This window comes from Leptidea sinapis, chromosome 30 (genome assembly GCF_905404315.1).
Source record: "Leptidea sinapis chromosome 30, ilLepSina1.1, whole genome shotgun sequence".
NCBI classification, from domain to species: domain Eukaryota; kingdom Metazoa; phylum Arthropoda; class Insecta; order Lepidoptera; family Pieridae; genus Leptidea; species Leptidea sinapis.
Genome location: NC_066294.1, coordinates 1,265,139 through 1,292,320, shown reverse-complemented (window position 1 = coordinate 1,292,320; position 27,182 = coordinate 1,265,139). Strand labels below are relative to the sequence as shown.

Genomic DNA, 27,182 nt, shown 5'->3' with positions numbered 1-27,182 from the left:
AAATATATTAAAAGCAGAATATAATTAATTGTGGCACTAATATAATTATTATAAAAAAAAATTGATTAACAAAAATTTTTACTAAAAATAAATAATGACAATAACAAAGTAATAAAAATCGTATGTGTGTAAATATATAAGGAAGAAAAAATTATAATAAATTCGAGTAGCTATTTTATATAATACAATGAAATTTAAACAGTGCTCACCAAGGCAGGAGATGTAGGGAGGTATTGGTCATTAATATGTATTTTTTGTATTTTTTTTCTAAAATTCGAGACTGTATATAAACATATGACTCTGAGCAAAACGTACGCATATTACGTGGGCATTCAGAAAGCCTTGAGAAAATATAACCTTATATGTGTAAAATAATTTTAATAAACTCTTTATAAGTAGGTACTCTCGACCAGCCTCTATACAAAGTCTCAAGCGTCTAAACCAGAAACACCTTGTCCGCCGCAGACACCTCTTCTACGGCCTTCTCGAACGCTCTTAGCGCATAGGTACTTTAGAAAAAGCACGCACGTTTCTGTTTACCGAGAAACTCTCAAAAGCTCTTGCGATTCGTCTGGTGTTGCTGGAGTGTAGGTGGCGGTGATCACTTAACATCAGGACTCGTACGCTCATCTGTCTTCTTCTTTCATTAAAAAACTCGTTTCTCAAATTGTTCTATGAGAAAGTATCAGTGTTCGATTATTAAAATGAATAAATGACTGTCTGTATAATATTTTGTTGCAGGAAGCACACACTTTGATAGAGCGAAAGTTGTCCAACGTGGAACCAGATACAAACGTCAATAACGTGGTGATACCCAACGGAGAAGGTAACGACATAAATAGTTAAATACCCTTTCGACATTATACAGGATACTTAATAATATTCTGTAAGCCTCACTCATGGTATGGCAATTTCAGCCCAGAATTGCTGCAGGTTCAAATTTCACGCTAAGACTTACAAAATGCTCGAATGATGTCTCCCAGCTCTTGTACTCACCGCGTTTCAATTCGCATCTGCAAGATGCAAGTGAGTCGCACTCAGAAAGCTTGACAATTTTTGCGTCTCTACTATAAATCTATAGTCCAAACCACTTGATTTGAAATAAAGTTATTATTGCATTAAACAATCTAAAGACGCAATCAAGTTAAATTGGAACGATTTAGGAAATGTGTAATCGGTCCGCTTCGAATTAGTTGGCGAAAGTGTCCGCGCTATGTCCTTGACGTCCTTTGACAATATTTTAATAGGCACCTACACTTAAAGTCTAGGACACGGCGGCAGTGTCCGCTGAAAAAGTTTTCATGTAAAGCAAAATGCAAAGAGTAATGACATATCTATTCATATATAATGTTGTGCCTACCTGCAATTTAAGTACATTTAAACTATTTTATTATATTTGATTAATTCTCAGTGCATAAGTTAATAAATTGTATTAAGTTGGTAAGCCTTTATGAATAAATAAAATAAAATAAATATAAAGATAAAAATTATTTTAAGTTACTTAGTTTTCAGTTCAGTAGTTTCACCTTTATACCTAACACCTTTAAAAATCTACATCATTATCATCATCAGCCGGAAGACGTCCATAAAGGCCTCCTCCAAAGATCTCCACGACGATCGGTCCGGAGATGTCCTTATCCAACCAATTCCGGGCGATCTTGACCAGGTCATCTGTCCAATTTAATAAAAATTATGAAAATAATTAGTACTAAACTAGTCTATATTTAACATGAAATTACAACAATAAGTTATAATTATGCAAGAGTCCGATCAAAATTATTAGTAAAGTAAACTGCTTAAAGCCATCTATGAACTCATCCAAACGTGCGACCCATTGTTATTCTACCTCAACACTGTGAGTCGTCGGTCCGATTGAATCCAATTTAGGAATGTGTGATCACCAGCCTCCAACCTCGCACTTACTATTTTCCCAAGTAGATTCTCTGCAGGTTGTATAATGTAATAAACTCTCTAGTAAATTTTCTGCAGATTATATAATGTAATAGCTCTTTAGTAGATCTTCTGCAGATCTCTACTAATATCTTCCCTTTGTTGGCGTGCGTCCGTGCAGAATGGGATGTCGCTATGCCAAGTTAATGGCAGACAGGTTTGCCCTGCATGTTTCAGTATACTACAGTATACTCTCTCTGTTTATGATTATTCTTATTTTGAACATTTTATTGTGATACAACCTTTAGTTGCGAGGGCAATGTACAACTACTGGTATATAATATTGTACGCTATACCTATGTCGTGTTGTTGGTAGACAGTGGCAGTCTGATCTGCCGCGCGCTGGTGTGTGGCAACGTGGAGGAGGCGGCGGAGCTGTGTGTACGTGAGGGTCGCCTGGCCGATGCATTACTCATTGCTGCTCTGGGTGAGTACTTACTAGTAGGAGTATACGTTTTAAATTGTTCTTAAGACTAATACTTCTTCAATATTGTTGGTAAATGCGACTTTTGTTGTTTTCATGTTGTAATTTTTAATTAGTTTATGTCAAAATTACAAATTCTCTATCAGCTTCATTTAGTCCATTGTCGTGAACAGGCAGCCCAGAGCTGATGCACAAAGTGCAGAACTATCACCTGCAGCAGAGCGCGGGCGACCCCGTGACCCTCCTGGCGGGCTCGCTGCTGCGGCGGCGCTGGGACCAGCTGCTGGCGTGTGCCGCGAGCAGCTGGCGGGAGGTGCTGGCCACGCTCGTCACACACTGCGACCCCGACCAGCTGCCGCACTACTGTGGTGAGGATACGAATAACTAATAATGCTCGTCGCTACTATTACTTTCGATTAGGTGCCGGCGTGAATAATGGTCTCGCTATATTTATAACACCAGGTGTGAAAGCCAATTTGGCTTTGCCTTTCTGATGACTAGCAACTGATGTGTCAGCCAAGGTAGGTTTATAACTACATACATAGATATAGGTGAGATGTGCTTGAGTCGCACGCGCGACGTGAGAAGGCGAGAGGCGAGAGCGGGGCCGCGGCGGGAGCACACCGATTTCAAAAATAACAATAATCGTTACTAGGATTAGATTGTATAAAAATACGCAATTATTTTGATACTTTTTAGTGCATATTATATCTATTGTTTTGGAATAGTGCTTTTGAAGTCGATAGAACACCGTACTTATTTATAGTCGTGTTTGGAGCAAAATCTAATGATTAGGCCAAATATTATTTACAATCTACTTGTCCATCAGATCTTGTGGCGCCCGTCTTTTAAATATTATAAATGTTGTGCCAGGTTAATTATTCATTAAATTCCTTGCAAGTTGGTTTGGGTGATTTTGCATATGCTTCTGATGAGTTTGTAGTGAGTCTGCTAGTTCCTTCTTTACAGTTATTATATTTACTTCTCGTTAGAAGACATTCGCTTTTAATGTACCATGGAGCATCAGTAATCATTTGAAGCATTTTGGATTAGAACCCTTACAGTATTTAAATATTCGAGTTTGAGCCTGTGCCCCATAATTGTACACCGTATATCGATATCGTTTTAGTTATGACTTTCTATAGAAGAAGCTTAATTTTAGTAGTAATAAATTTCGCCTAAGAAGCCAATACAACTTTCTCACTTAGTGTCCCATGGCTTTTCTTTTAGTGAAAATATTTTTAGTCCAAGTTAAACGTCTATCTACCCAAGAATTGATACCCAAGAATTTGATGCTATCGAACTGAGGGATTGCTTACTTATCACATAGTCACATGTACGGACTACGTTTCTTTATCCTCCAGTCCTTCAGCCAATCAGATGCATGGTATTTGAACCATAGTTTGTAGCTTTTGCGACGCTCCAGTGGGAGTTGATTTACATTATCTGCTTCCGGAAGCTCATATGTTTATATCAGATATAATAAGGGACCCATGATGCTGCCCTGGACGACTTCTGCTTTGATATTCATGAGGTTAGTATTACTGTCGCCATGTTTAATATAGAAATGCCTTTCCTCGAGGTATGATTTTATAGACATAGAATAGGTGATGGGTACGTTAGTATGTATCTGATAGAGGTGTCCATCGTGCCACACTCTGTCAAAGGCTTGTGAAACATCCAAGAACATTGATGTTAAATATAGTTTCTGTTCTACAGCATTGTTTATTTATTACACTATCCTATATACTTGTTCTATCGCTCTATGATGTTGCCTAAATCGGAACTGATGCTCAGGGATTAAGTTGATTTCTGACAATTTAACCATGAGCCTCTTTGTAAAAAGTGTTTCGAGTACTTTATTTAGAGAGAAGAGGTAGAAGACTGATATGAGAATGCGATTTTACGTCGTTGAGATCTTTACCTGGCCTCGGAACGAAAATCATTTGCCACCTTCTATTGAGCGACCTGATATTGAAGGCTGTGGCTGTCAAAACATAAACACATTGTGGATTGCAGCTCCGTTAAAATAACTAAAAACTGTGAAAGTATTGTGAAATTCAACAAAAGAACGTGCAAATATTGTAACTAAAGTGTAAAAGTGCATCAAGAAATAATTAAACTGAATCAAAATATCAAGAAATTAAACAAAATTTGTGAAATTCCAAAATATAACTCGTTAATCTGTCAAAGTATCAATAACAATTGTAGGTACATTAATACTGTCACGGCTTAGTGTCAAAACGACAGCTTATTTGAGTCACGTTTGACGTATGACGAACAGAGACCATAGAGTATAGAATCAACTTAAGGACGCTACACACGCTCATTCAATAACTTTTTATTGTCCAATATAAAGTTGCCTTTCAGTGCTTACGGGAAAGATCACATTCACTTTCAGACAAGAACTTATACAGAAATGGAGATATGGACACCACAAGCCGGACAACCACAACACAATAAAAAACTACAAATAAAGAGTCTCCCACCACGGCTGGTCCCCGCGGGAGTACTAGACCATTACCTTCCAACAAAAAGATGTAATGTAGTTTACATTGCAACACTAAACATGCATATTACCTTGCCTAACATATGGCTGCAAAACTTGGACCCTAACCAAAGCATTGAGAGAGAAACTTGCCGTTACACAGAGATCAATGGAGAGGAGTATGGCCGGTTATAAACTGCAGGATAAGATAAGAAACACTGACCTAAGGAAAATTACAAAACTTACCGACGTACACAAACGAATCGACCAACAAAAGTGGAGATAGGCAGGGCATATGATGCAAGATAAAGTGGGGAAATGTAGCAAAAGACTTACCGAATGGTACCCAAGAGATTTCAAAAGAAAACGAGGAAGACAGCAAACAAGGTGGGAAGATGAAATAAAATTGACACCAGGACCTATCTGGAGAAAAAGAGTTGCCCAAAACAGAAAAGAGCGGAATTCGTTGGAGGAGGCCTTTGCCAATCGGCACTCCGAACTAAGAGACATTTTATAGTTTATACTTTTTAGCTTAAGATTATTGGTTATTCAAATGTTAAATGTTTTTTAGTTCGGAATTAAATGGCTTTATTATTATTATTATTATTATTATTATTATTATTATTATTATTATTATTATTATTATTATTATTATTATTATTATTATTATTATTATTATTATTATTATTATTATTATTATTATTATTATTATTATTATTATTATTATTATTATTGCGGGGGAACAAATTTTCTCCATAGGACAGACTTATAGAGGGGTATGTAGGGTTCAGAATTTACTGGCAAATAAGTGAGATTTCTTATTGGCTTTACTTGCTGTTTATATTCCTTGAAATCAATAAATCATTAAATTTGCCCAGAGAAACTCGGCGACAAGCTGGTTGCTGCGGGTGAGCGAGAAGCGGCCCGTGTGTGTTACTTGTGTGGCGGCGCGGGTGACTCTCTCGCACGCGCGGGGCTGCTGCGCGGGAGCGAGCGAGACGACGCGAGCGCGCTCACTACACGGACTGTCCTCGCGCTACTGCTCAAAGCGGCCGCTGCGCTCCGACAAAGACCAGTTCAGGTTAGTGTTGTGAGCCAGTATACTCCAGTGTCCGGGATATAATAAAATTTTCCAATATTCATTATTGTTTTACTGATGTAATCTACTCGGATTTGAGTAGTAATTCAATCATATTCTTTTCCTTGTTAAATAAGCTTTTCAACTACGGACCTATATCGACTTTCCACTGCCAGACGACATTGCAAGCCAAATTACCTACTATCATTAAGCATGCTACTATCATAGAAATAGATGTCATATTCGGAAGCAACTGCAGTCTATTTTAAAATAGTTAAACACTATTAAAATATAAATGTTAATTGTATAATTCTTTAATTCATTGCACAATACATTATTTAGAGGAATTGTCGATATAACATCAAATTATTTCAAACTTAGAATTTTATTTAAGAATCATTTGCGTCATAGTCACCACAGTACCGATGGGGTAACTCTTGACAGGTTGATTGACAGCAATACTTTGTGTTTTATAGCCGAACGGCAGCCTGGACGGCCTGTTGAGTGAGTACGCAGCGCGGGCAGCGGCGCAGGGCTGCCTGCAGAGTGCGCGGCTCGTGCTGGAGGACGCGAGCTCCCCGCTGCTGGAGCGACTGTCCCGCTCACACACGACCTGCGACCAGGTAGGAGGTGTACATTAAGTGGTGAGGTCGTGACGGCGCAGGGCTGCCTGCAGAGTGCGCGGCTCGTGCTGGAGGACGCGAGCTCCCCGCTGCTGGAGCGACTGTCCCGCTCACACACGACCTGCGACCAGGTAGGAGGTGTACATTAAGTGGTGAGGTCGTGACGGCGCAGGGCTGCCTGCAGAGTGCGCGGCTCGTGCTGGAGGACGCGAGCTCCCCGCTGCTGGAGCGACTGTCCCGCTCACACACGACCTGCGACCAGGTAGGAGGTGTACATTAAGTGGTGAGGTCGTGACGGCGCAGGGCTGCCTGCAGAGTGCGCGGCTCGTGCTGGAGGACGCGAGCTCCCCGCTGCTGGAGCGACTGTCCCGCTCACACACGACCTGCGACCAGGTAGGAGGTGTACATTAAGTGGTGAGGTCGTGACGGCGCAGGGCTGCCTGCAGAGTGCGCGGCTCGTGCTGGAGGACGCGAGCTCCCCGCTGCTGGAGCGACTGTCCCGCTCACACACGACCTGCGACCAGGTAGGAGGTGTACATTAAGTGGTGAGGTCGTGACGGCGCAGGGCTGCCTGCAGAGTGCGCGGCTCGTGCTGGAGGACGCGAGCTCCCCGCTGCTGGAGCGACTGTCCCGCTCACACACGACCTGCGACCAGGTAGGAGGTGTACATTAAGTGGTGAGGTCGTGACGGCGCAGGGCTGCCTGCAGAGTGCGCGGCTCGTGCTGGAGGACGCGAGCTCCCCGCTGCTGGAGCGACTGTCCCGCTCACACACGACCTGCGACCAGGTAGGAGGTGTACATTAAGTGGTGAGGTCGTGACGGCGCAGGGCTGCCTGCAGAGTGCGCGGCTCGTGCTGGAGGACGCGAGCTCCCCGCTGCTGGAGCGACTGTCCCGCTCACACACGACCTGCGACCAGGTAGGAGGTGTACATTAAGTGGTGAGGTCGTGACGGCGCAGGGCTGCCTGCAGAGTGCGCGGCTCGTGCTGGAGGACGCGAGCTCCCCGCTGCTGGAGCGACTGTCCCGCTCACACACGACCTGCGACCAGGTAGGAGGTGTACATTAAGTGGTGAGGTCGTGACGGCGCAGGGCTGCCTGCAGAGTGCGCGGCTCGTGCTGGAGGACGCGAGCTCCCCGCTGCTGGAGCGACTGTCCCGCTCACACACGACCTGCGACCAGGTAGGAGGTGTACATTAAGTGGTGAGGTCGTGACGGCGCAGGGCTGCCTGCAGAGTGCGCGGCTCGTGCTGGAGGACGCGAGCTCCCCGCTGCTGGAGCGACTGTCCCGCTCACACACGACCTGCGACCAGGTAGGAGGTGTACATTAAGTGGTGAGGTCGTGACGGCGCAGGGCTGCCTGCAGAGTGCGCGGCTCGTGCTGGAGGACGCGAGCTCCCCGCTGCTGGAGCGACTGTCCCGCTCACACACGACCTGCGACCAGGTAGGAGGTGTACATTAAGTGGTGAGGTCGTGACGGCGCAGGGCTGCCTGCAGAGTGCGCGGCTCGTGCTGGAGGACGCGAGCTCCCCGCTGCTGGAGCGACTGTCCCGCTCACACACGACCTGCGACCAGGTAGGAGGTGTACATTAAGTGGTGAGGTCGTGACGGCGCAGGGCTGCCTGCAGAGTGCGCGGCTCGTGCTGGAGGACGCGAGCTCCCCGCTGCTGGAGCGACTGTCCCGCTCACACACGACCTGCGACCAGGTAGGAGGTGTACATTAAGTGGTGAGGTCGTGACGGCGCAGGGCTGCCTGCAGAGTGCGCGGCTCGTGCTGGAGGACGCGAGCTCCCCGCTGCTGGAGCGACTGTCCCGCTCACACACGACCTGCGACCAGGTAGGAGGTGTACATTAAGTGGTGAGGTCGTGACGGCGCAGGGCTGCCTGCAGAGTGCGCGGCTCGTGCTGGAGGACGCGAGCTCCCCGCTGCTGGAGCGACTGTCCCGCTCACACACGACCTGCGACCAGGTAGGAGGTGTACATTAAGTGGTGAGGTCGTGACGGCGCAGGGCTGCCTGCAGAGTGCGCGGCTCGTGCTGGAGGACGCGAGCTCCCCGCTGCTGGAGCGACTGTCCCGCTCACACACGACCTGCGACCAGGTAGGAGGTGTACATTAAGTGGTGAGGTCGTGACGGCGCAGGGCTGCCTGCAGAGTGCGCGGCTCGTGCTGGAGGACGCGAGCTCCCCGCTGCTGGAGCGACTGTCCCGCTCACACACGACCTGCGACCAGGTAGGAGGTGTACATTAAGTGGTGAGGTCGTGACGGCGCAGGGCTGCCTGCAGAGTGCGCGGCTCGTGCTGGAGGACGCGAGCTCCCCGCTGCTGGAGCGACTGTCCCGCTCACACACGACCTGCGACCAGGTAGGAGGTGTACATTAAGTGGTGAGGTCGTGACGGCGCAGGGCTGCCTGCAGAGTGCGCGGCTCGTGCTGGAGGACGCGAGCTCCCCGCTGCTGGAGCGACTGTCCCGCTCACACACGACCTGCGACCAGGTAGGAGGTGTACATTAAGTGGTGAGGTCGTGACGGCGCAGGGCTGCCTGCAGAGTGCGCGGCTCGTGCTGGAGGACGCGAGCTCCCCGCTGCTGGAGCGACTGTCCCGCTCACACACGACCTGCGACCAGGTAGGAGGTGTACATTAAGTGGTGAGGTCGTGACGGCGCAGGGCTGCCTGCAGAGTGCGCGGCTCGTGCTGGAGGACGCGAGCTCCCCGCTGCTGGAGCGACTGTCCCGCTCACACACGACCTGCGACCAGGTAGGAGGTGTACATTAAGTGGTGAGGTCGTGACGGCGCAGGGCTGCCTGCAGAGTGCGCGGCTCGTGCTGGAGGACGCGAGCTCCCCGCTGCTGGAGCGACTGTCCCGCTCACACACGACCTGCGACCAGGTAGGAGGTGTACATTAAGTAGGTATAGTTTAAGATAAAGAAGACAACCCTAATGTCATCAGAACGGGTAAGAGTCACGCCATAGAAAGAGAGGCAACTTCTAGGTGAATAAAAATGTAGGTTAATAGCGTTGTGCGTTCTGAATTACACCTTATTGTTTGGCGGTAAGAGTTTCTATTTCTTTAATTGATTTTGCGGAGTTAGACTTTTGTACTTGTACTGTTACATAATATTTGGTCGAGGTCCGATATCCATCTCCGTATTGCCGATGAGTGGGGTCTGCCAACTGCCAAGCACAAAACTGTATAACTGGTGAACTCTAGATGAAGAGTCTAGCGTTTCCCTTTACTATCATATTTAATAGATCGCTATTTGACGGGGTTTTCCCTACGATATGGAAAATTGGTCTTATCGTACCTGTTTTTAAAGATGGTGATAGATGGGATGTCACAAAATATCGACCAATTTCTAAGCTGCCTGTATAGCTAGTATTAGCTAAAATATTTGAGTCACTTGTTTGCCCAATATGAGGGCATATGAAGTCTATTTTAACCATGAGGCAGCATGGCTTCTATGAAAAAAGATCCACTTCGTCGAATTTAGTCACTTATGTTGAAAATTTATCATCTCAAGTTGATAGAAATATACAAGTAGATGGGCTGTATACGGATTTCTCTAAAGCGTTCGACCTAGTCGACCATAACATTCTTATTGACAAGCTAAGTATTAGGGTTTCGTCGGAATATTGTTAACTGGTTTGTCTCTTACCTAAGAGACAGATATATGACAGTAGTTTTGGGTGGTTTCGAATCTTCTATATCTTACACAGCGCTCTCTGGAGTGCCCCAGAGATCCATTCTTAGTCCGGTGCTTTTTAACATATTTATCAATGACATAGTGAACTGTTTTGTCAACTCAGAAATTTTGCTTTACGCCGATGACCTGAAAGCGTTTAGTGCGATCAACTCTGTAAAGGACTCCTACTTGTTGCAGGATGATCTAAATTGTTTAAGTCGCTGGTGGTAAATGGTAATGAATCGTTATAAATGCTATTGTGTTTCGTTTCATAGAAAAGTTCATCAGATTCAATTCGTATATAGTATAAATGGCCATGATGTTCAAAATGTAAATTATATTAGAGACTTAGGTATCGTTATCGATCATAAACTAAGCTTTATTGCTCATATTGATAACTTATGTAAGAAAGCATCAAAGATCACTGGGTTCATTAAGCGTAGCTCCAAAGGCTTTAGGAATTCGAACACTAAATTATTGTTGTTTAACGCTCTTACCAGGAGTATTCTTGAGTATGCTTCAGTTGCCTGGAATCCTCACTATAATACACATTCTATTAGAATTGAACGAATCCAAAAGCGCTTTCTGCACTATGTAAGTTTTGGCGATAAGTTATGTAATATAAATTCTAGGTACTATTCCAGACTCCGACACAATAACTTATTGACACTGTCAGACCGTATAAAACTATTAGACCTATATTTTTTACATAGACTTTTCAATGAAGGCTTAGATGCGTCTGACTTACTTTATAAAATATCTGTAAGAATTCCACGACCGTATAGTCGTGTAAAAAACTAAATGCCTTTCAAAGCTGGCGTCTCAAAAACAAACCTAGGGCTCTACGCACCTATCAATAGGATGTTAACTTAATAAATAAAGTTCTCGACATTGACATAGGTGATAGTTTTCCTAAATTTAAAAAAAAGATAATTGACCACTTTCATTCACAATATAGTGACGAAATGGTTTAGTATCTTTTGAGTATTTCGTATTATTTCATTTTATTCGTATTTGGGTTTCTTAAAAAAATTAATTATTAGGTTTCTTTGATTTTATTTTTAAGTTAGCTCTAATTGTGTATTTTCTGTTCATTGTACTAGATTTTGAAAATTTTATTATTAGGTTTTTTTGATTTTATTTTTAACTTAGTTATAATTTGTGTGTTATTTGTTCATTGTACTAGATTTAGAAAATTTTATTATTAGGGTTTTTTTGATATTATTTTTATGTTAGCTCTAAGTGTGTTTTATTTGTTCATTGTACTAGAACAATATGCAACACAGTGCAGTGCTTTGATTGACACCTAAAATTATAAATAAATGAGTTTTATAACTTTATAATTGCAGCATCAGCATCCGCAACATGGCGGGCGCGCCCGCACCGCTAGCGAGCACTCGTACAATCGGTCGCACGTCGCTAAAAATTATTTTGGTAAGTGTGGAATGTCATTGAATATTCAAATTCAAATATTTTTATTCAAAATAGGAAGTGACATCACTTATTCAAAATCAAAAACTATCACCGATTTCAAAATGAATGCCCCAGAACTGAGAAGAATGAGAGAGAGTTGGACTCGATTTTCATCTATTTTTTTTTTCAATCGAGACAGTGCTTTAGAAAACTTGTGCGGCTGGGTCGTCACTATGTTCAACACAGCGACGGGATTGAAAATACCGCTGGACTTTAGTAATAATTAAATTGTAATATATATATATTATATCCTATGTATTAGTATTCCTTAAATTCTTAATTAAATTGATTGTTTACTATTATAATTCATTAATATATATAGCAATATAATATGACACGTATATTGCGAACCAGAGCTATTAACGAGAATTAATAAAAGATCCTTTAATTAGATCCGTCGAAAAAGGATTGAACCGATTTTGAAAGCACGGCGCAGTATAATATCTTAAATTAAAAATACACATACCTGACAAAAGTATATTTTACATCAACAATGAAATAATATAAATACTTTTTTCACAATACAGCTCCACAGCAAGATGATCAATGGCAACGTAGGACCAGCAATGCTTGGCAGAACCTCGTGACGTCACAACCGTTGCCGCCGCCCTCACAGCCGCTCACACTCCAGCCGGCGCAGGCTCCGCCCTCGCTCACACAACAACAACAACAACAACTACCTCCTCAGCAGCCCTCCAGGCCGGGTAGCGTAGGGCCCTCCACCGGTATGTATTGACTATTGCAATTTATTTACTTATATGGCGTGGTACATGAGTTTTTACCAAAGCCGTCCTTTGGAAAAAAGACACTACTTTATTTCAAAAGAGTAATGGAATATATCAGCTTGGTTTGAGTGAATATTAATTCTCGAATAAAAATCCGTTGGCAGTAATAAAATATGTTAATGTGTATAAGTTTAGCATTTTATTTTTAGATCTTTCAGTTATTTTTCTTACCACCAAATGATGCCTAGTTTCTTTGTGCACTCTATGGAAGATCACACTGCATACCTTAACCGTTCCATATCGTCGCAGGTGGCGCCCCGTCCCGCTCCAAGTACCGCGTGGACCCGTCGGTCCAGTCCACGCCGCTCTACAACCAGTACAGCTTCTCCTCCCCGCAGCCCCCGCAGCCCTCGTACGGCTACAACAGTCCGATCCCCGACCAGTACAGTTCGGCCAGTGTACCCTCGAACAACTTCACGCCCCTCAATCAAAAACCCTTAAATCCGTCACTGGCTCCGTCGAGCGGATCAGTTCCGCCAATGAACCCGTGCATCCCGCCAGTGAACCAATACACCCCGGCGAGCGAGTCCAACGTGAACGGCTACTACAAGCAGCCGGAGGTGTCGGCCGCACACAAGTCTGTGCCGCCCGGCTGGAACGACCCGCCCATGATGACCACCAAGCCCAAGGTATGACGCAAGCTATTCTCAATACATTTCAACTGCACTGTTACAATAGAGTGATACAAAGAGGGTGTAAATATACGTAATAAGAAGCAATACTGCCTAAGTATAAATTGAAATTTACTTCAACGTGCAGTGATTTGACATAAGATTGAAATAGTAGTAATTACAGTATGACGATTAAAGTATAATCCGGTTTATATCCGGTATAAGTTTGAAAGCGAACAGTTGCTTATAACGTAGTGGATTTAGGCTATCTCTGTTTTTACGAAACTATATCCGTCATCTGTGAATCTATTACTGACTTTCATACAATCAAGTGAATCGCTTTTTTCTAAGAGAGTTTTACGGGTCACCTGGTGTTAAGTGATCACCGCCGCCCACACTCTCCTGCAACACTAGAGGAATCACAAGCGCGTTGCTGGCCTTTAAGGAAGGTACTTTTCTTGAAGGTACCCATGTCGTATCGTCCCGGAAACACCGCACAAGGAAGCTCATTCCACAGCTTCGTGGTACGAGGAAGAAAGCTCCTTGAAAACCGCACTGTGGAGGACCGCCACACATCCAGATGGTGGGGATGATATCGTAACTTGTGGCGTGTCGTGCGAAGGTGAAATTCGGCGGCAGGAATCAGGTTGAACAGCTCTTCGGAACACTCCCCGTGATAAATGCGGTAGAAGACACACAATGAAGCGACGTCTCTACGCAACGCCAAGTGATCCAGCCGTTCACAGAGTACTGGGTCCCCGACAATTCGAGCTGCTTTGCGTTGCACGCGGTCAAATGGACCGAGCTGATACTGGGGTGCGCCAGACCAGAGATGACAGCAATACTCCATGTGAGGCCGGACCTGCGCTTTGTAGAGCGCTAGAATGTGGGCCGGCTTGAAGTGTTGCCGTGCTCTATTTATGACGCCCAGTTTCTTTGAAGCCAGTTTGGCTTTGCCCTCCAGATGGCCACGGAATTGGCAATTGCTCGAGATTTCGAGACCCAGTATTCCGATACTAGGCGAGGCTTTAAGGGAAGTGTTCTCGAAGAGCGGTGATACGGCAAATGGGTTTTTTTTAGTGGTAAACGCGCAAACTTGAGTCTTCTGGGGGTTAAATTGGACAAGGTTCAACTTATCCCATTCCGCGACCTTCTCGAGAGAGGACTCGATAGAAGACACAAGTTTCTCCCGGCACTGGTCGACGTTTTCCCGAGAGAGACCTCCATGGCCCGTGTATACGGCATCACCAGTGGTGTCGTCTGCATAGCAATGCATGTTGGCGGTGTCCAACATATCATTGATATACAGAAGAAACAGCGTGGGAGATAGCACACAGCCTTGGGGCACTCCAGCGTTCACAGGTTTCGGGTTCGAGCAATAACCATCGACAACGACTTGTATGCAGTGAGTAAGTCCACTTGCACATCAAGAAGCTCTCAGGAAGCCCAAATGATGGAAGTTTTGAGAGAAGCGCCTTGTGCCATACACGATTAAAGGCCTTCGCTATATCCAGGCTAATTGCCAGGCCTTCCTCCTTGCTTTCGATAGCCGCCGCCCATCTATGTGATAGGTTTACCAGAAGATCGCCTGCCGACCGACCATGGCGAAAGCCGTAGTGTCGGTCGTTGACTACTGGTGACCATCTAGGTATACCAAGAGCTGGCGGTTAATTATGCTTTCATGATTTTGGAGAGCAGGGAGATAATAGCAATAGGCCTGTAGTTTACCGGATCCGAACTGTCTCCTTTTTTTGGGATCGGATGGACAAGGGCTGACTTCCATGAATCAGGGACTACGCCTTTTGAATAAGAGTGCCGGAATAAATGCGTTAGCACCGGCGTCAACTCAGGGGCACACATTCTAAGCACGATTGGAGAAATGCCATCCGGCCCGCTCGACTTCCTGACGTCCAACGAAAACAGAGCTCGCCTAACAGTTTTCTGTCGGAACTGTACTTCAGACATGGAGCTCTGACACCGCGGGATGGTCAGCGGTGTTTTTCCGTTGTCGTCAAGAGTCGAGTTGGAGGCAAAAAGAGTGCACAGGAGATCGGCTTTCTCTTTTGCCGTATGGGCCAGGGTGTCATTCCTCATGTGCAACGGCGGCATGGACGGCTGGTTGAAGTTACCAAGAGCAGCTTTCGACAACGACCAGAACTTGCGTGTTCCGGTCGGGTAACTGGAAAGCTGCTCGCCAATTTTGACGACGTGCTTCGATTTCGCACGGGCGATTTGCCGCTTAAAATATCTGGAGGCACGGTTATATTTCCTCTTCAGAACTTTGCAGTTCGGATCCTTTGAGCCCAGCGCCGCAACCCAAGTTCGATACGCCTGTTTTTTGCAGTCAGATGCTGCTTTAACTGACGCATCGAACCAGGGCTGTGATCTGCCACCGATCGGTACTTGGACAGAGCTTGGTATAAAAATATCCATGCACTGCAGTATCACATCGGCTACTGCAACGGCGCAGGCACTAGGATCATCCGAAGGGAAACAAACCCTGCCCCAAGGGTAGGATGCAAAAAAGGAACGCATCCTATCCCAATCTGCTGACTTGTAGTGACAAACGCGGCGAGTCGCTATTGTACTGCGACGTTGGCGTCGGATAGGCACTACACTCCTGACCAGGCAATGGTCGGACGTTCCGAGAGGGGCGTCGACAGAGACCTGGTAACCATCGGGATGTGTAGTCAGCAGAAGATCTAATAAGGACGGCATGTGTCTATCCACATCCGGGAGCCGCGTCGGCGACTCAACCAATTGGGACAGACCATACGCCAATGCAAAATTATGCACAGATCGCCCTGCGTAGTCTGTGGTACGTGATCCAAGCCATTCGGCATTGTGCCCGTTGAAATCACCCAAGACTACGATTTCAGCGGAGGGGATCTGAGCAAGCACGTCATCAAATGCCGCTTGAACGCAGCCCATGAGGTGATCCGTTTCTGCGTTACCACTATGGGACCTGTAGACACACGCATAGATGCGGACGCGGTCCTCTAAATCTACGCGGAGCCAGAGAGTAGACAGGCCCCTACCCTCAAAATTGCCGAGACGGCGACAGCAGATATCCTCCGTAACGTACACACATACCCCGGCATGAGGCATGAAATTATGCTCAATTTTGTACCCGGGGTACGTTAAATATGACGTATCGCTAGGTCGAGATATCTGCGTCTCCATAAGGAAACACAAGGCCGGCTGCGCCGTCTCAAGGTGGTGGTGGACGGCGTTTAAGTTGGAGTGAATTCCCCGGATGTTACAAAAGTCCACATTAAGCGTGGAGCGGGGTGCCGTGGTGTTGCTGCCCTGTTTGTCCTGTGACATACGCGGTACTGTGCCCTCCCCAGAATACGAGGGGCAGCCCGAGCGCGAATGCTCGGGGAGGGATTCTCCGGCTCTACAAGAGCCGGTACCCTCCTGGGGTAATTTCTTTTTTAGGACCGCTCTCATATTTTGTTGGGGGGGGGGGGGGGGGGGGGAATGGCCTCCGGTCCTCGACACTAACCTATGCGAAACATAGCGGCACTAGGCCGCTACTTCACGCCGGTATTCTGTGCGAGTGTGGTAAGTAACCCGGACGAGTCTGGCCCGATTATGCTGACGTCATAAGACAGCAGCGTGACTCTCCCACTTTCAAAAAGCCCGTAGTCGCCTCTTACGACACCCTTGGACCAGGGACTATCCTATTCTTTTTACGCCCCGGGGCAGCACAGGGCAAAAAATAGCCATTAATTTATTTAACTTTTCACTTCAAAAACGCCCAAATAGCAGTTACACCGTACACCGTAGACACAATATGTTCATAATATAGATGATGTGTAGGACGTTGTAGAGCCAGCCGCCATGTCGAGCGAGCACGCCGGCGTGCGGCTCTGGACCCGCGCCATGGGGCGCCGCCGCCAGGTACCGTGCGCATGTCGCCGTCACCCTGACTTACCTACCGAAGACTATGTGCCTATAGGAAGTACAATCTACACTTCTAAATAACATATAATCCGCACGTAAACCGAATGAAGTGGAACATTGTCAAAGCAATTTAAAGTAATAATAATTCTCTAAACAAAATAGCGTTACATGTAACGTACGCAAAACGTACACGTAACTAAAAGTCTTGTAATGCTCCTGCATTGACTCTGGTGTCGCAAGACAGCGATGATCACTTACAATTTTGTGACTCTTAAATTGTTTATCCTTCTGTATAACAAAATAAAACTGCGAAATAAAAAATTACAATTCTTGGCCTTTGCGTTACTAAAGTAGTTTCTAAATTATCAGACAAAGTAGAAAACTTTCCTACCGATCTCGCACGCTTACTTTTGCGTCAATTTAGTCGTCCATTAAAAATACATGGTTTATATTATATGTTGTTTACGAAGCGATTGTACTTGAATGAATCGACCTAATCATTTAAAGAATCTATGCAGTACTTATTCCACCTCATGCTATTGGGAACAACCGAAGAACGGTAAAGAGGATGCAAGCTGACGGATTAACAACTCGTAGTTTGGAAGTCATTTATGTGTTTTGAACATGAGGCATGACGTCATATCAATTTAAACACTTGGGACGGTCGAATTCATCAGTTTGAATGTGTGTTCATTATCTTTGTCCAGTGCTAGTCGGACTCCAAAATGGGGAGAACCCCAAGGTATGCAATCTTTAAATACCATAGTTAATGAAACACTACTTTATATTTACATGGCGGCCATTTGTTTTATTGTTTGTTGTTAAAACGGCTATGCAACTGTCAACTGCTGCGGATACAGCCCGCTGACATACAGGCGTAAACTATTCGTGAAAACACTAAACAACTAGGCATTCGTGGCGGAGAAAAAAACATTGTATATACATATAAGTCTTCTTTGTACGTTAATAAATTAAACCCACTTGCTCATTGTTCCAATGTGCAATATGATACAACTTCTGTCCTCCGTACACAATTTTACCTATTAAAATTTTTGAAAATGACCACCGGTCCTTAGCACCCTTAAAATTACCAAATACTATACGTACAACGACCTCCAAAAAGCTGCTATATTAAACAACTGTAGAATAGTTCAAAACTGTCAAAAATGTTCAAAAAAACAGAACAATTACAAACGTCCGCTGAACAACTACGTTCCCTCAATCTTCTTTGACACCCACTTGGCTTTGGCCCGGATGGATCATTTGATTACCGGTTTTTTTAAAGCCGAGATTCAAAAAGCGAGATTCAAAAAGGGGAAAACAATAATAATAATAAAAAGTAATAAGAAAGCTATGTTCATCATTTATCATACATTACACTCCGATTTTATCTCGAATTACACTCCATTTTCTTTTAATTTAACTTCGAGTTTACCTTTAACAACATCCCTTTTTATCTTGAAATACGCTCCGGTTTTATTGAGTTCTGAATTCTCATGTCGTTCACTCTTGGCGAGTGTTCGCGGTCATGGGTTTTCCTTTCTGTTGGCTGTTTTAATATTTTGAATGGCACTCCATTTTATCTTCAATTACACTCTTGTTTAACTCGTATTACACTTCCGTTTTTATTTTGAATTTCTCTTTACATAACATTCAGCAACTACATCAGACATAACGTCTTTAATTGCACCTTTAAGATCTGTAGTTTTAAGATTTCGAACTATGTTTAGGTTTTATCACGAAATACACTCCAATTTTTATCAGGTATAACATACCTACGGATTTTACAAGGAATTAGGTTCCATGTCAGATCAAAACATGAAACCATCTTTTGGCTTTCTTAAATCTGTGAACACCATCCTAAAAATAACTTTATATTAATAAATTAATACATGTAAAGAAGAAAACACACATTATATAATTTACAAAATTTTCTTTTAAACAGTTATATTTCTTTTAATTTTTCATTCATCGCCGTATAATTTTCGTATTTACATTTGTTGTGATTGCATCAGCGTGCTGAAGAAAATTTCATTAATGATATTTATGGTTTCTAACTTGTTTTATTGTGTTTTTACCATATCCTATCCTTTACTATAAACTTGAATTTCATACGTTAAATATATATCCCTCAGGTAAATTGTTTTTGTTGAAATGGGTTTGACTGATTTCACTATATGTACAGATAACGCGCGAGTTGAATGCAGAGTTCAGGAATGCGATAGTGATGCGACCTAATTATAATTGGTGACTATAATTATGAGCGTGTCGATAAGTTTAAACAATACTTCAAGCATACCATTTAATAATAGTTAAATCACAAATTTTTGTTCTGCCTTTCTGCAACACACATGGACTAGTTATTAAAGTCAATTATAGGTATTAAAATCAATTATAGTTATTAAAATCAAAGAATAGCACGGGATCGCAACTGAAATATTAACGTGACAACACGGTAAGCAACGACTACGTCACAGCACTACACTGTAGGCGCGCGAGGCGAAGTGTGCGGACAGCGGGGGGACATGCTCGCGATCTTAACCCCAGGCCCCGACTGCATTCAATTAGCGCGATAAATGTATTCAAATTTAAATAAATTATTCAAAATAGGATGTGACATCACTTATTGAAAGTCAAAAACTTAACCCATACCAAAAAGAATACCCCAGACCTGAGAAGAATGGGTGCAACAGGCTTTTTTTTTAATCAAAAAATATGTTTACAAAGTAATATTGTACAATTAAACTAATTATTTAATAGCCTGAGGGTGGTCGCTCTATTCCCAATCTGCGGAATCATTAAGAAAGTCATTTATGTTATAGTAACCTTTAACAAACAAACATTTTTAACAATTCTTTTGGCCTGCAATCGTTTGATTGATTAATGTTTATTAAAGCTACAGGATACTAGTAGCCGTCCTTGCTGCTTAACTTGATTTGCAGCGATTCTAAGTCGGTATAAAAAAATTCTTACTCATTCCTCAAAGATCTTGTATTTCCTCTATTTATACATCGGGCGGTGATGATGATTCAGTCATACTCACTCATCGCATGGTACAATATAATATCATACATTCAATAACATCATATATAAATGTGTCTGTGTTTGATTAAAGCCAAAGCAAGACGTGCATCAACAAGCACCAATCACTCACCCGCTGTTCGGCGCGGAGCCCCCGCAGCACGTACCACTGGCGTCCACCACGCCGCAGTTCCCGGGACAGGTGTACCAAGGTGGGTTGGTGCTGGCTGTTGAACAATTTATCTAGAAAGTTTATAATTCCGGCCTAGTCGCCTGAAATGTGCAAATGTTTTTAACTTAACCCACTAAATTCACATTCAAGAACACATCGCATTGAATTTACCTTTAAATTATTCAATTATAGACCAGCAACAACAATATCCCGGTCAGCAGCAACAATATCCTGTCCAGCAACAACAATATCCAGGTCAACAGCAACAATATCCCGGTCAGCAGCAGCAATATCCTGGTCAACAGCAGCAATATCCCGGTCAACAGCAATTCCCCCCTCAGAGTCAATTCAACCAACAGAGCCAGGGTCAGTTGCCACCGGGTCAGGGTCAATATCCTGGCTATAACGATCAGTATGGACAGTACGTGCCCTCGCCACAATCAGCTTACACACAAGAGGTATTTAATATAAATACTTTTTTTAAAACTATTATGCAATTTTTATTAACAAAAGAAAAGTCCTGCCAAGTAGTATAGTGATTAAAAAAATGTGTACTTACTACGCAAGAAGTTATACTTCTTTGGCCTAATGAAGCAAAAATAATTAAAATGATTTATTCCTCGTGCTGTTCTACGTTTTTAGAATGAACAATTTAGTAAAAATCTCGCAAAGATGGCTTTTAAATTAATTATTACTAAATAATGAATACGGCTGTATGGGCTTGAACCCTTTTCCTGTCCCAATAATGGACGATGAAGCCAAAAAAAAAATAACGAATGACGCAAACATCAGAAAATTTTAAGAACCAACTTCACCTGTTACTTTTGTGTTACAGTGATGCGCGCGCATCTTAAAATTTCACTCTCATAATTTTTTCATAACGTATCTAAAGAAGAATAACTTAAAAAAAGTTTAAGAGGTTAATTGAAAGTATGTTGCCCAACGAGAGCGCTCGTTAGAAATTTTATATTGGTTATAAATCTGTCATGACACCGGTCTAGTGAGAGATACTAATCGCAACTCATAGATTATAATATTTGTTTATCTACACCCATGCTTTAAATCCTCTATTAAAGATTCTGAAACAGTTAGCTTATTACCAACATTAAAACACCCAATGTCGTAATAACTATTACATCATCCAAACGAGTGTTGTAATGTCGTACTGAATTTCATAACAACACTCCTTGGTTTTTTTTCGATCCCTTCATGCACAAAGAGTTTCAACAAACAGCCACATTCTTATTGCTCGATGCGTGGTATCTGTATGAATTTCAAAAAAAGAACATTTTCGTTAACGCGCGTTCCACACTAACAGAACATGGCGCGCCGTAAAAAAAAAGTAGGTTATTCGAAACCCCGCCATTTTTGCAATCAGCCAGCACCACCGTGTTGTTATGTCGCCAGACGGAGAGTGCGGTGACGAAGGGGCCCATCCCTGAGGAGCACGCGGGGCTACAGACCACTCTGGACCAGCTCAGCGATCAACTGTTGAACTCTACCACCAACGCGGTATGTTGGAAACATAAACATTACAAACTTGGAAGAGGATTAATGACGTTGATATTTAAAACTTATTTATTTGTTTATTACGTTACGAACGGCATTATACGTTAATAAAGTAGTAACCCTCTAAAACAATATTTCAATGTGTTTTTTTACCAGTGGGAGGCTCCTTTGCACAGGATGCCGGCGGGATTATGACAAACGGCGCTTATTTCTGACGTGAAGCAGTAATGTGTAAGCATTTTTTGTTTAGGTCTGAAAGGCGCCGTAGCTAGTGAAATTACTGTAAATGAGACTTAACATCTTATGACTCGAGGCGGAATTGTGGTGCCGCTTAGAATTTTTGGGTTGTTCAAGAACAAATGATTCAATAAGACCCTTATTTTATAATATCTACTAATTAAGGGATGGTTTCTAATAACTAATAAACTTTTCAGATGACAAAGCGTAAGGTTCAAGATATACAAAAGAAGCTCGAAAATTTGTACGATTTATTACGAGAGAACAAGGTAATATTAAAAGTCAAGTTGTTTAATAATTAGAATTTAATAATATTAAGTCGTTTTTGTCCATTTAAGATAATGCAAATTGGTTTCGTAGTAATTCAAGAATGCTGTGATATGAAATTGAAAATACAACTGAAATTTTTTTTTATTTAAAATATCAACATTATCAAATCTAGTAACGCGATAGGTCGGCGCTAAAAGCCTTGATGAATGTTCAAATATTACTATAAATATTATTTGAAATCCAAGATGGCCGCCGCGCAAAATTCTGATTTCAACACTGGATATCGTATCCGAGGTTCTCGAGGGTGCAGAGAACGAATTTGGGATCATTATTGAAATCAAAGATGGCCGCCGCGCAATATTTGATTTCAACAATTTTTTTTAATAGTTTTATGATGCAATCAGTCGAGAGACTATGCAGATGTGCTCTGAGATTATTGGGGATCAGAGTAATCTCCTCATAGGAATTCCTTTATATTTAATCATGGCTATCTGGTATATGCCGTCTTTTCAGCCTGCGCATTGCCTCAGGAAGAGTTAATTGCACAGCAAGTTGGTTTGGGTGGGCCATCAGTTTGTTTTTGTACTTAATTTTGGTGTTCCTTATTTCCTCTTTTACTGTGTTGATCTTTAGGTTGCTATGGATTTCAGAAACTCTACAAAACCATGGTGCATTTGAGATTAGTTTCAGGATGTAGTTCTGTATACATCTTTGTATTATACTGATATGGAATCACTTGCCGAACCCCACAGTTGAATTCCATAGATCCATATTGGCCTCAAGATGGTCTTATATATAAGCAATTTATTTTCCAGTGACAGTCTGGAGTTCCGTCCCAACATCCAATACAAACTCCTGTATTTAATATTTATTTCATCCCTCTTATGTGGTTTCTCTATGCTAAGTGACGGTCCAAATGCATTCCCAAGTATTTAGCACAGTCTTCTCTCCTCAGGCTGTATGTTACTTGGACTGACTTTTGGGTACTGACATTAATTCTCCACTTATTCAGCCACTTTTCAATTTGAATTAGGCTGCGTTGGAGAATCATGGACGCTTGTCTAGGACATATACTACGAGGTAGAATTGCCGTGTCATCTGCGAACGTAGCCACTGTCACTTCGTTGCAATGGGGTAGATCAGGTGTATATGTCGTGTATAGGACTGGACCCAAAACGGAGCCCTGGGGTACTCCTGTCAATATCGGGTGAAATCTGGATGTGCTTTGATCTTCTTTAATTTTGTAATATTCTATTAGTTAAATATGATTTTATCAGAGTAAAGTAGTGGTATGGGAGGAGTATTTTAATCTTATATAGCAAGCCCTTATGCCAAACTCGGTCAAATGCCTGTTTAATATCCAGAAATACAGATGATCAGTATTCCTTATTGTCAAATGTATCTCTGATGACTTTGCATACTCTGTGTATCTTCTCAACTGTGCTTTGTTCTTTTCTAAACCCAAACTGGTGGTTAGGTATAATGGATCTGTTCTGGAGCTCTGGGTTGAGTATTTTCAGTAAGACCTTTTCAAATAATTTAGATGTTATTGGAAGTAGGCTTGTACGTAGGTCTGTAGGAGTATATGTCATGGCTTGGATTTCCCGGTTTTTGGATCATTATTACTTGGGATACCTTCCACAATTTTGGGAAGTGTCCAGTTCTTAAGATACCATTGAAAATCATAACAAGGTAGATGATAGCTTTTCTTGGGAGCTCCATGAGTACCTTTTTGTCGAATAAATCGAAGCCTGGAGCTTTTCTGTCCGCCATTAGCCGAATAACACCATTTACTTCTTTCATGTTAGTGGGTTTTATAGGAAAATCTAATTGATAGCCTTGGAGCAATACATTATCTATTTCTGATTCGTCTGTTTCTGGATCAGGTTTATTGGGAGTAAACACATTGGCTAGATGTTCCCCAAAGGCATCTGCTTTTTCCTGCTTTGATCTAGCCCAACTATTCATTTGAACTTTAATAAGAGATTTTGGTTCAACAGGCCGACTGATTGTACGATAAGATCTCCAAAGTGAATTAGTGAGTACTAGTCGCAGATAGTGCTTCCAGGTGTTCTTCCAATGCAGCTTCTTTCTCTTTAGCTATTGTGTTTTTCAGCGTTTTAATGGATTTTTTGAAGGCAGCCTTATCATCTGGGTGCCTAGTGCAATGCCAACCCCTACGCAATCTTCTCTTTTCCAATATAAGGTTTCTTATATTTGTAGAAACCACATTTTGTCTAGGGTTTTTGTGTTCCCTCTCAGAAATGCACCTCCAGCATGCAGCCTGGATTGTAGTCATAAAGATCTTCGAAGCTTTGTCTATATCAGTCTCAGTCTTAAGGGCAATTTGGAGTTGTAATTCTTGAGTTACTATGTCTCGGAATGACTCTTAGAATAGTCAATATTCTAAGCTCGACGTTAATGATTATGATTATTATTATATACGTCTAGATAGACTATGACAGCTGTGAAAACGTTGAAAAATATTGAATTTATAGTAAGCCTTTATTTTGAGCAATGAACGCACAGTAACACAAAGTGTCATATAAATCGCGAGTGTAAGACGTAGCTTGTCACACACACTAAACTAATATTTTTGACGTATTATCGGGTGTCTACCAGCAAGAGATTATATCTAGACGTATAAATAATAACTGATGACTTAATAAAAATTAGTACTTGCTAATTCCAATGGATTTATAGTTTTATTGCAGATATTTAGTGATTGCAAGTTTCACTTCTTTCCTGTGTACACTATTAAACACACCCTTATTTTCATAGTTTTCTCTGTAAACATTTTCAGTATATTGTTTTGGGGTTAATTAAAATGTATGATATTTCTATAAGTGAGAACCTGGAATTAGTTTTATGATTAAGATGTATATTATAATAATTGAAAATGTTTTGATTCTACAAAATAAAAAAATAAATTATTTGATGAGTAATTGAGATGTGAGTTTCTTACTACTTCTTCTCATCAGTTTAACCATCTACGAAGTAGCGGTAGATTCAATAAGAAAATATTTTTTTGAAATTCATAACTGTCAGTTCTATGATCTACACGAATAAAGTGATTTGATTTGAATTGATTTAATGTATGTGATCTATGCTTGGGCTCTCTCTGCATCTTCTACCGCATTTATCACGGAGAGTGCTCAGAGGAGCTGTTCGGGTTGATTCCGGCGGCTGAATTCCACCACCGGACGATACGTGCAAAGTACCACCCGATCTGTTGACGTCTGGCATTCCACAACCGCGCATTTTGCTAGAAATTTCTTGCCTCGCACAGCCACTTTGTGCAATCAATTACCGGCTGCGGTCTTCCCGAACAGATACGATTTAGGGACCTTCAAAAAAAAAACATACTCCCACCTTAAAGGCCGGCAACGCATTTCTTGACACACCTGTTGTTGCGGATGTCCATGGGTGGTTGCCTCACCTCTCCCCGTGAGCCTCTCGCCCGTTTGCCCCCTCTTATATAAAATGTGTTTGTGTGTGCAGCTGTCGGGCAGTTCGCTAGCGACGCTCCACGCGTGCGTGAGGCTGGCGGGCGCAGGTGAGCCGGGCGGCGCCCTGGCCCACGCCGCGGCCCTGGCGAGTGACGTGGACTTCGCGGCCGTGGCCAGCTTCCTGCCCGCGCTCAAGATGCTGCTCACACTGGCCGCGCGACCGCACTGACGCACTCACCTCATGCCGCCGCCGACCCATTAATATCATAATAGATAAGGCATCATGGCTCCTTTGCACGGGAAGCCGGCTAGATTATGGCAACCACAACGGCGCCCATTTCTGCCGTGAACCCAGTAATGTGTAAACATTACTGTGTTTCGGCCTGAAGGGCGCCGTAGCTAGTGAATCTACTGGGCAAATGAGTCTTAACATCTTATATCTCAAGGTGACGCGCGCTGTTGTAGTGCCGCTCAGAATTTTTGGGTTTTTCAATAATTCTGGGCGGCACTGCATTGTAATGGGCAGGGCGTATCAATTACCATCAGCTGAACTCCCTGCTCGTCTCGTCCCTTATTTTCATAGAAAATTTTTAGAGATACTAAAGGTTGCCAATGAGAACACTTATTTTTGACCACCATCCGATAGTGTATATAACTGTTATACTTTGTAATTTATATTAAGTATCTAATGTTCGTATCGCGAGCGTTTTATAATTTTAGCTGAAATCATTTATACATCTAGAAGATAGTCAATGACAGCTGTGAAAATCGAAAAAATAGACTTTAGAACTAATCTCTATTTTGACCAATTCACACACACTAACACAAAATGTCAAACAAATCGCGAGTGCTTATATTCCTGGCCTGTTTTTATCTAACAGCAAGAGACTATCTAGACGTATAAATTATCTAAAAATTTTACTTATTATTTATAGCAAATGATACTTAATGAAATTTGGAATATATTAACTGATCAATCTACAATATATTATTAATGTATTTTAGCATTATGGAATGAAAAATATTACATTTTTATTTCCTTTGTCACAGACATGTTAAAGTAAGTAATTTATTTCACCAATAATAAAGAGCTTGTGTGATGAACTGAACCGTCTTATCAGTTCAATCATATTGTGCTATAATGTTTGATAGATGACTTAATGTTAAATAATAAATATAATTGTTAATTATGTATGTTGTAATGATAACAGTATATTGCTACTTAAATAGTTGCATAACAAATAAAGTAATGTATCTAACGTTTTTATAAATGATATATGTGTTTTATTTATTATGTGCAGCTGTAGTCTCCATATCCAGTTCATTGCCTTGTTCACAAATTAAAAAGTAACTCTATAAGTTTCATTTAGAACTACACCTTTTGAAGAAACAATAACTCTAGTTGCCCGGTAATCAAGAATCATTGAGAGAAAATTTTTAAGAAATAAACATCTTGACTGTTGCCTCTCAATATATTCTTGATCATGTTATGTATGTACATAGGCA

The 27,182-nt window shown here is 42.4% G+C and overlaps 1 protein-coding gene across 1 annotated transcript; it reads left to right on the top strand.

Moving 5' to 3' along the window:
• The first annotated feature begins 9,341 nt into the window (after positions 1-9,341).
• On the top strand, positions 9,342-26,950 carry LOC126973826 (calcium-binding protein P-like). Its single transcript, XM_050821171.1, has 9 exons — positions 9,342-9,445; positions 11,590-11,674; positions 12,241-12,438; positions 12,748-13,127; positions 20,134-20,251; positions 20,404-20,669; positions 21,619-21,723; positions 22,155-22,226; positions 25,729-26,950. Exons 4-9 carry the CDS (start codon positions 12,978-12,980, stop codon positions 25,903-25,905), a joined length of 888 nt encoding a protein of 295 aa, XP_050677128.1. The 5' UTR covers positions 9,342-9,445; positions 11,590-11,674; positions 12,241-12,438; positions 12,748-12,977; the 3' UTR covers positions 25,906-26,950.
• The last annotated feature ends 232 nt before the right edge of the window (positions 26,951-27,182 follow it).

What these genes read in the sequence shown, in the direction of transcription:
- LOC126973826 (XM_050821171.1), top strand. Translation starts at nt 12,978, where the DNA reads ATGAACCCGTGCATCCCGCCAGTGAACCAATACACCCCGGCGAGCGAG. An exon ending in TGAACTCTACCACCAACGCG is followed by an intron (nt 21,724 to 22,154) that starts GTATGTTGGAAA and finishes TAAACTTTTCAG; the next exon opens with ATGACAAAGCGTAAGGTTCA. An exon ending in ATTTATTACGAGAGAACAAG is followed by an intron (nt 22,227 to 25,728) that starts GTAATATTAAAA and finishes TTGTGTGTGCAG; the next exon opens with CTGTCGGGCAGTTCGCTAGC.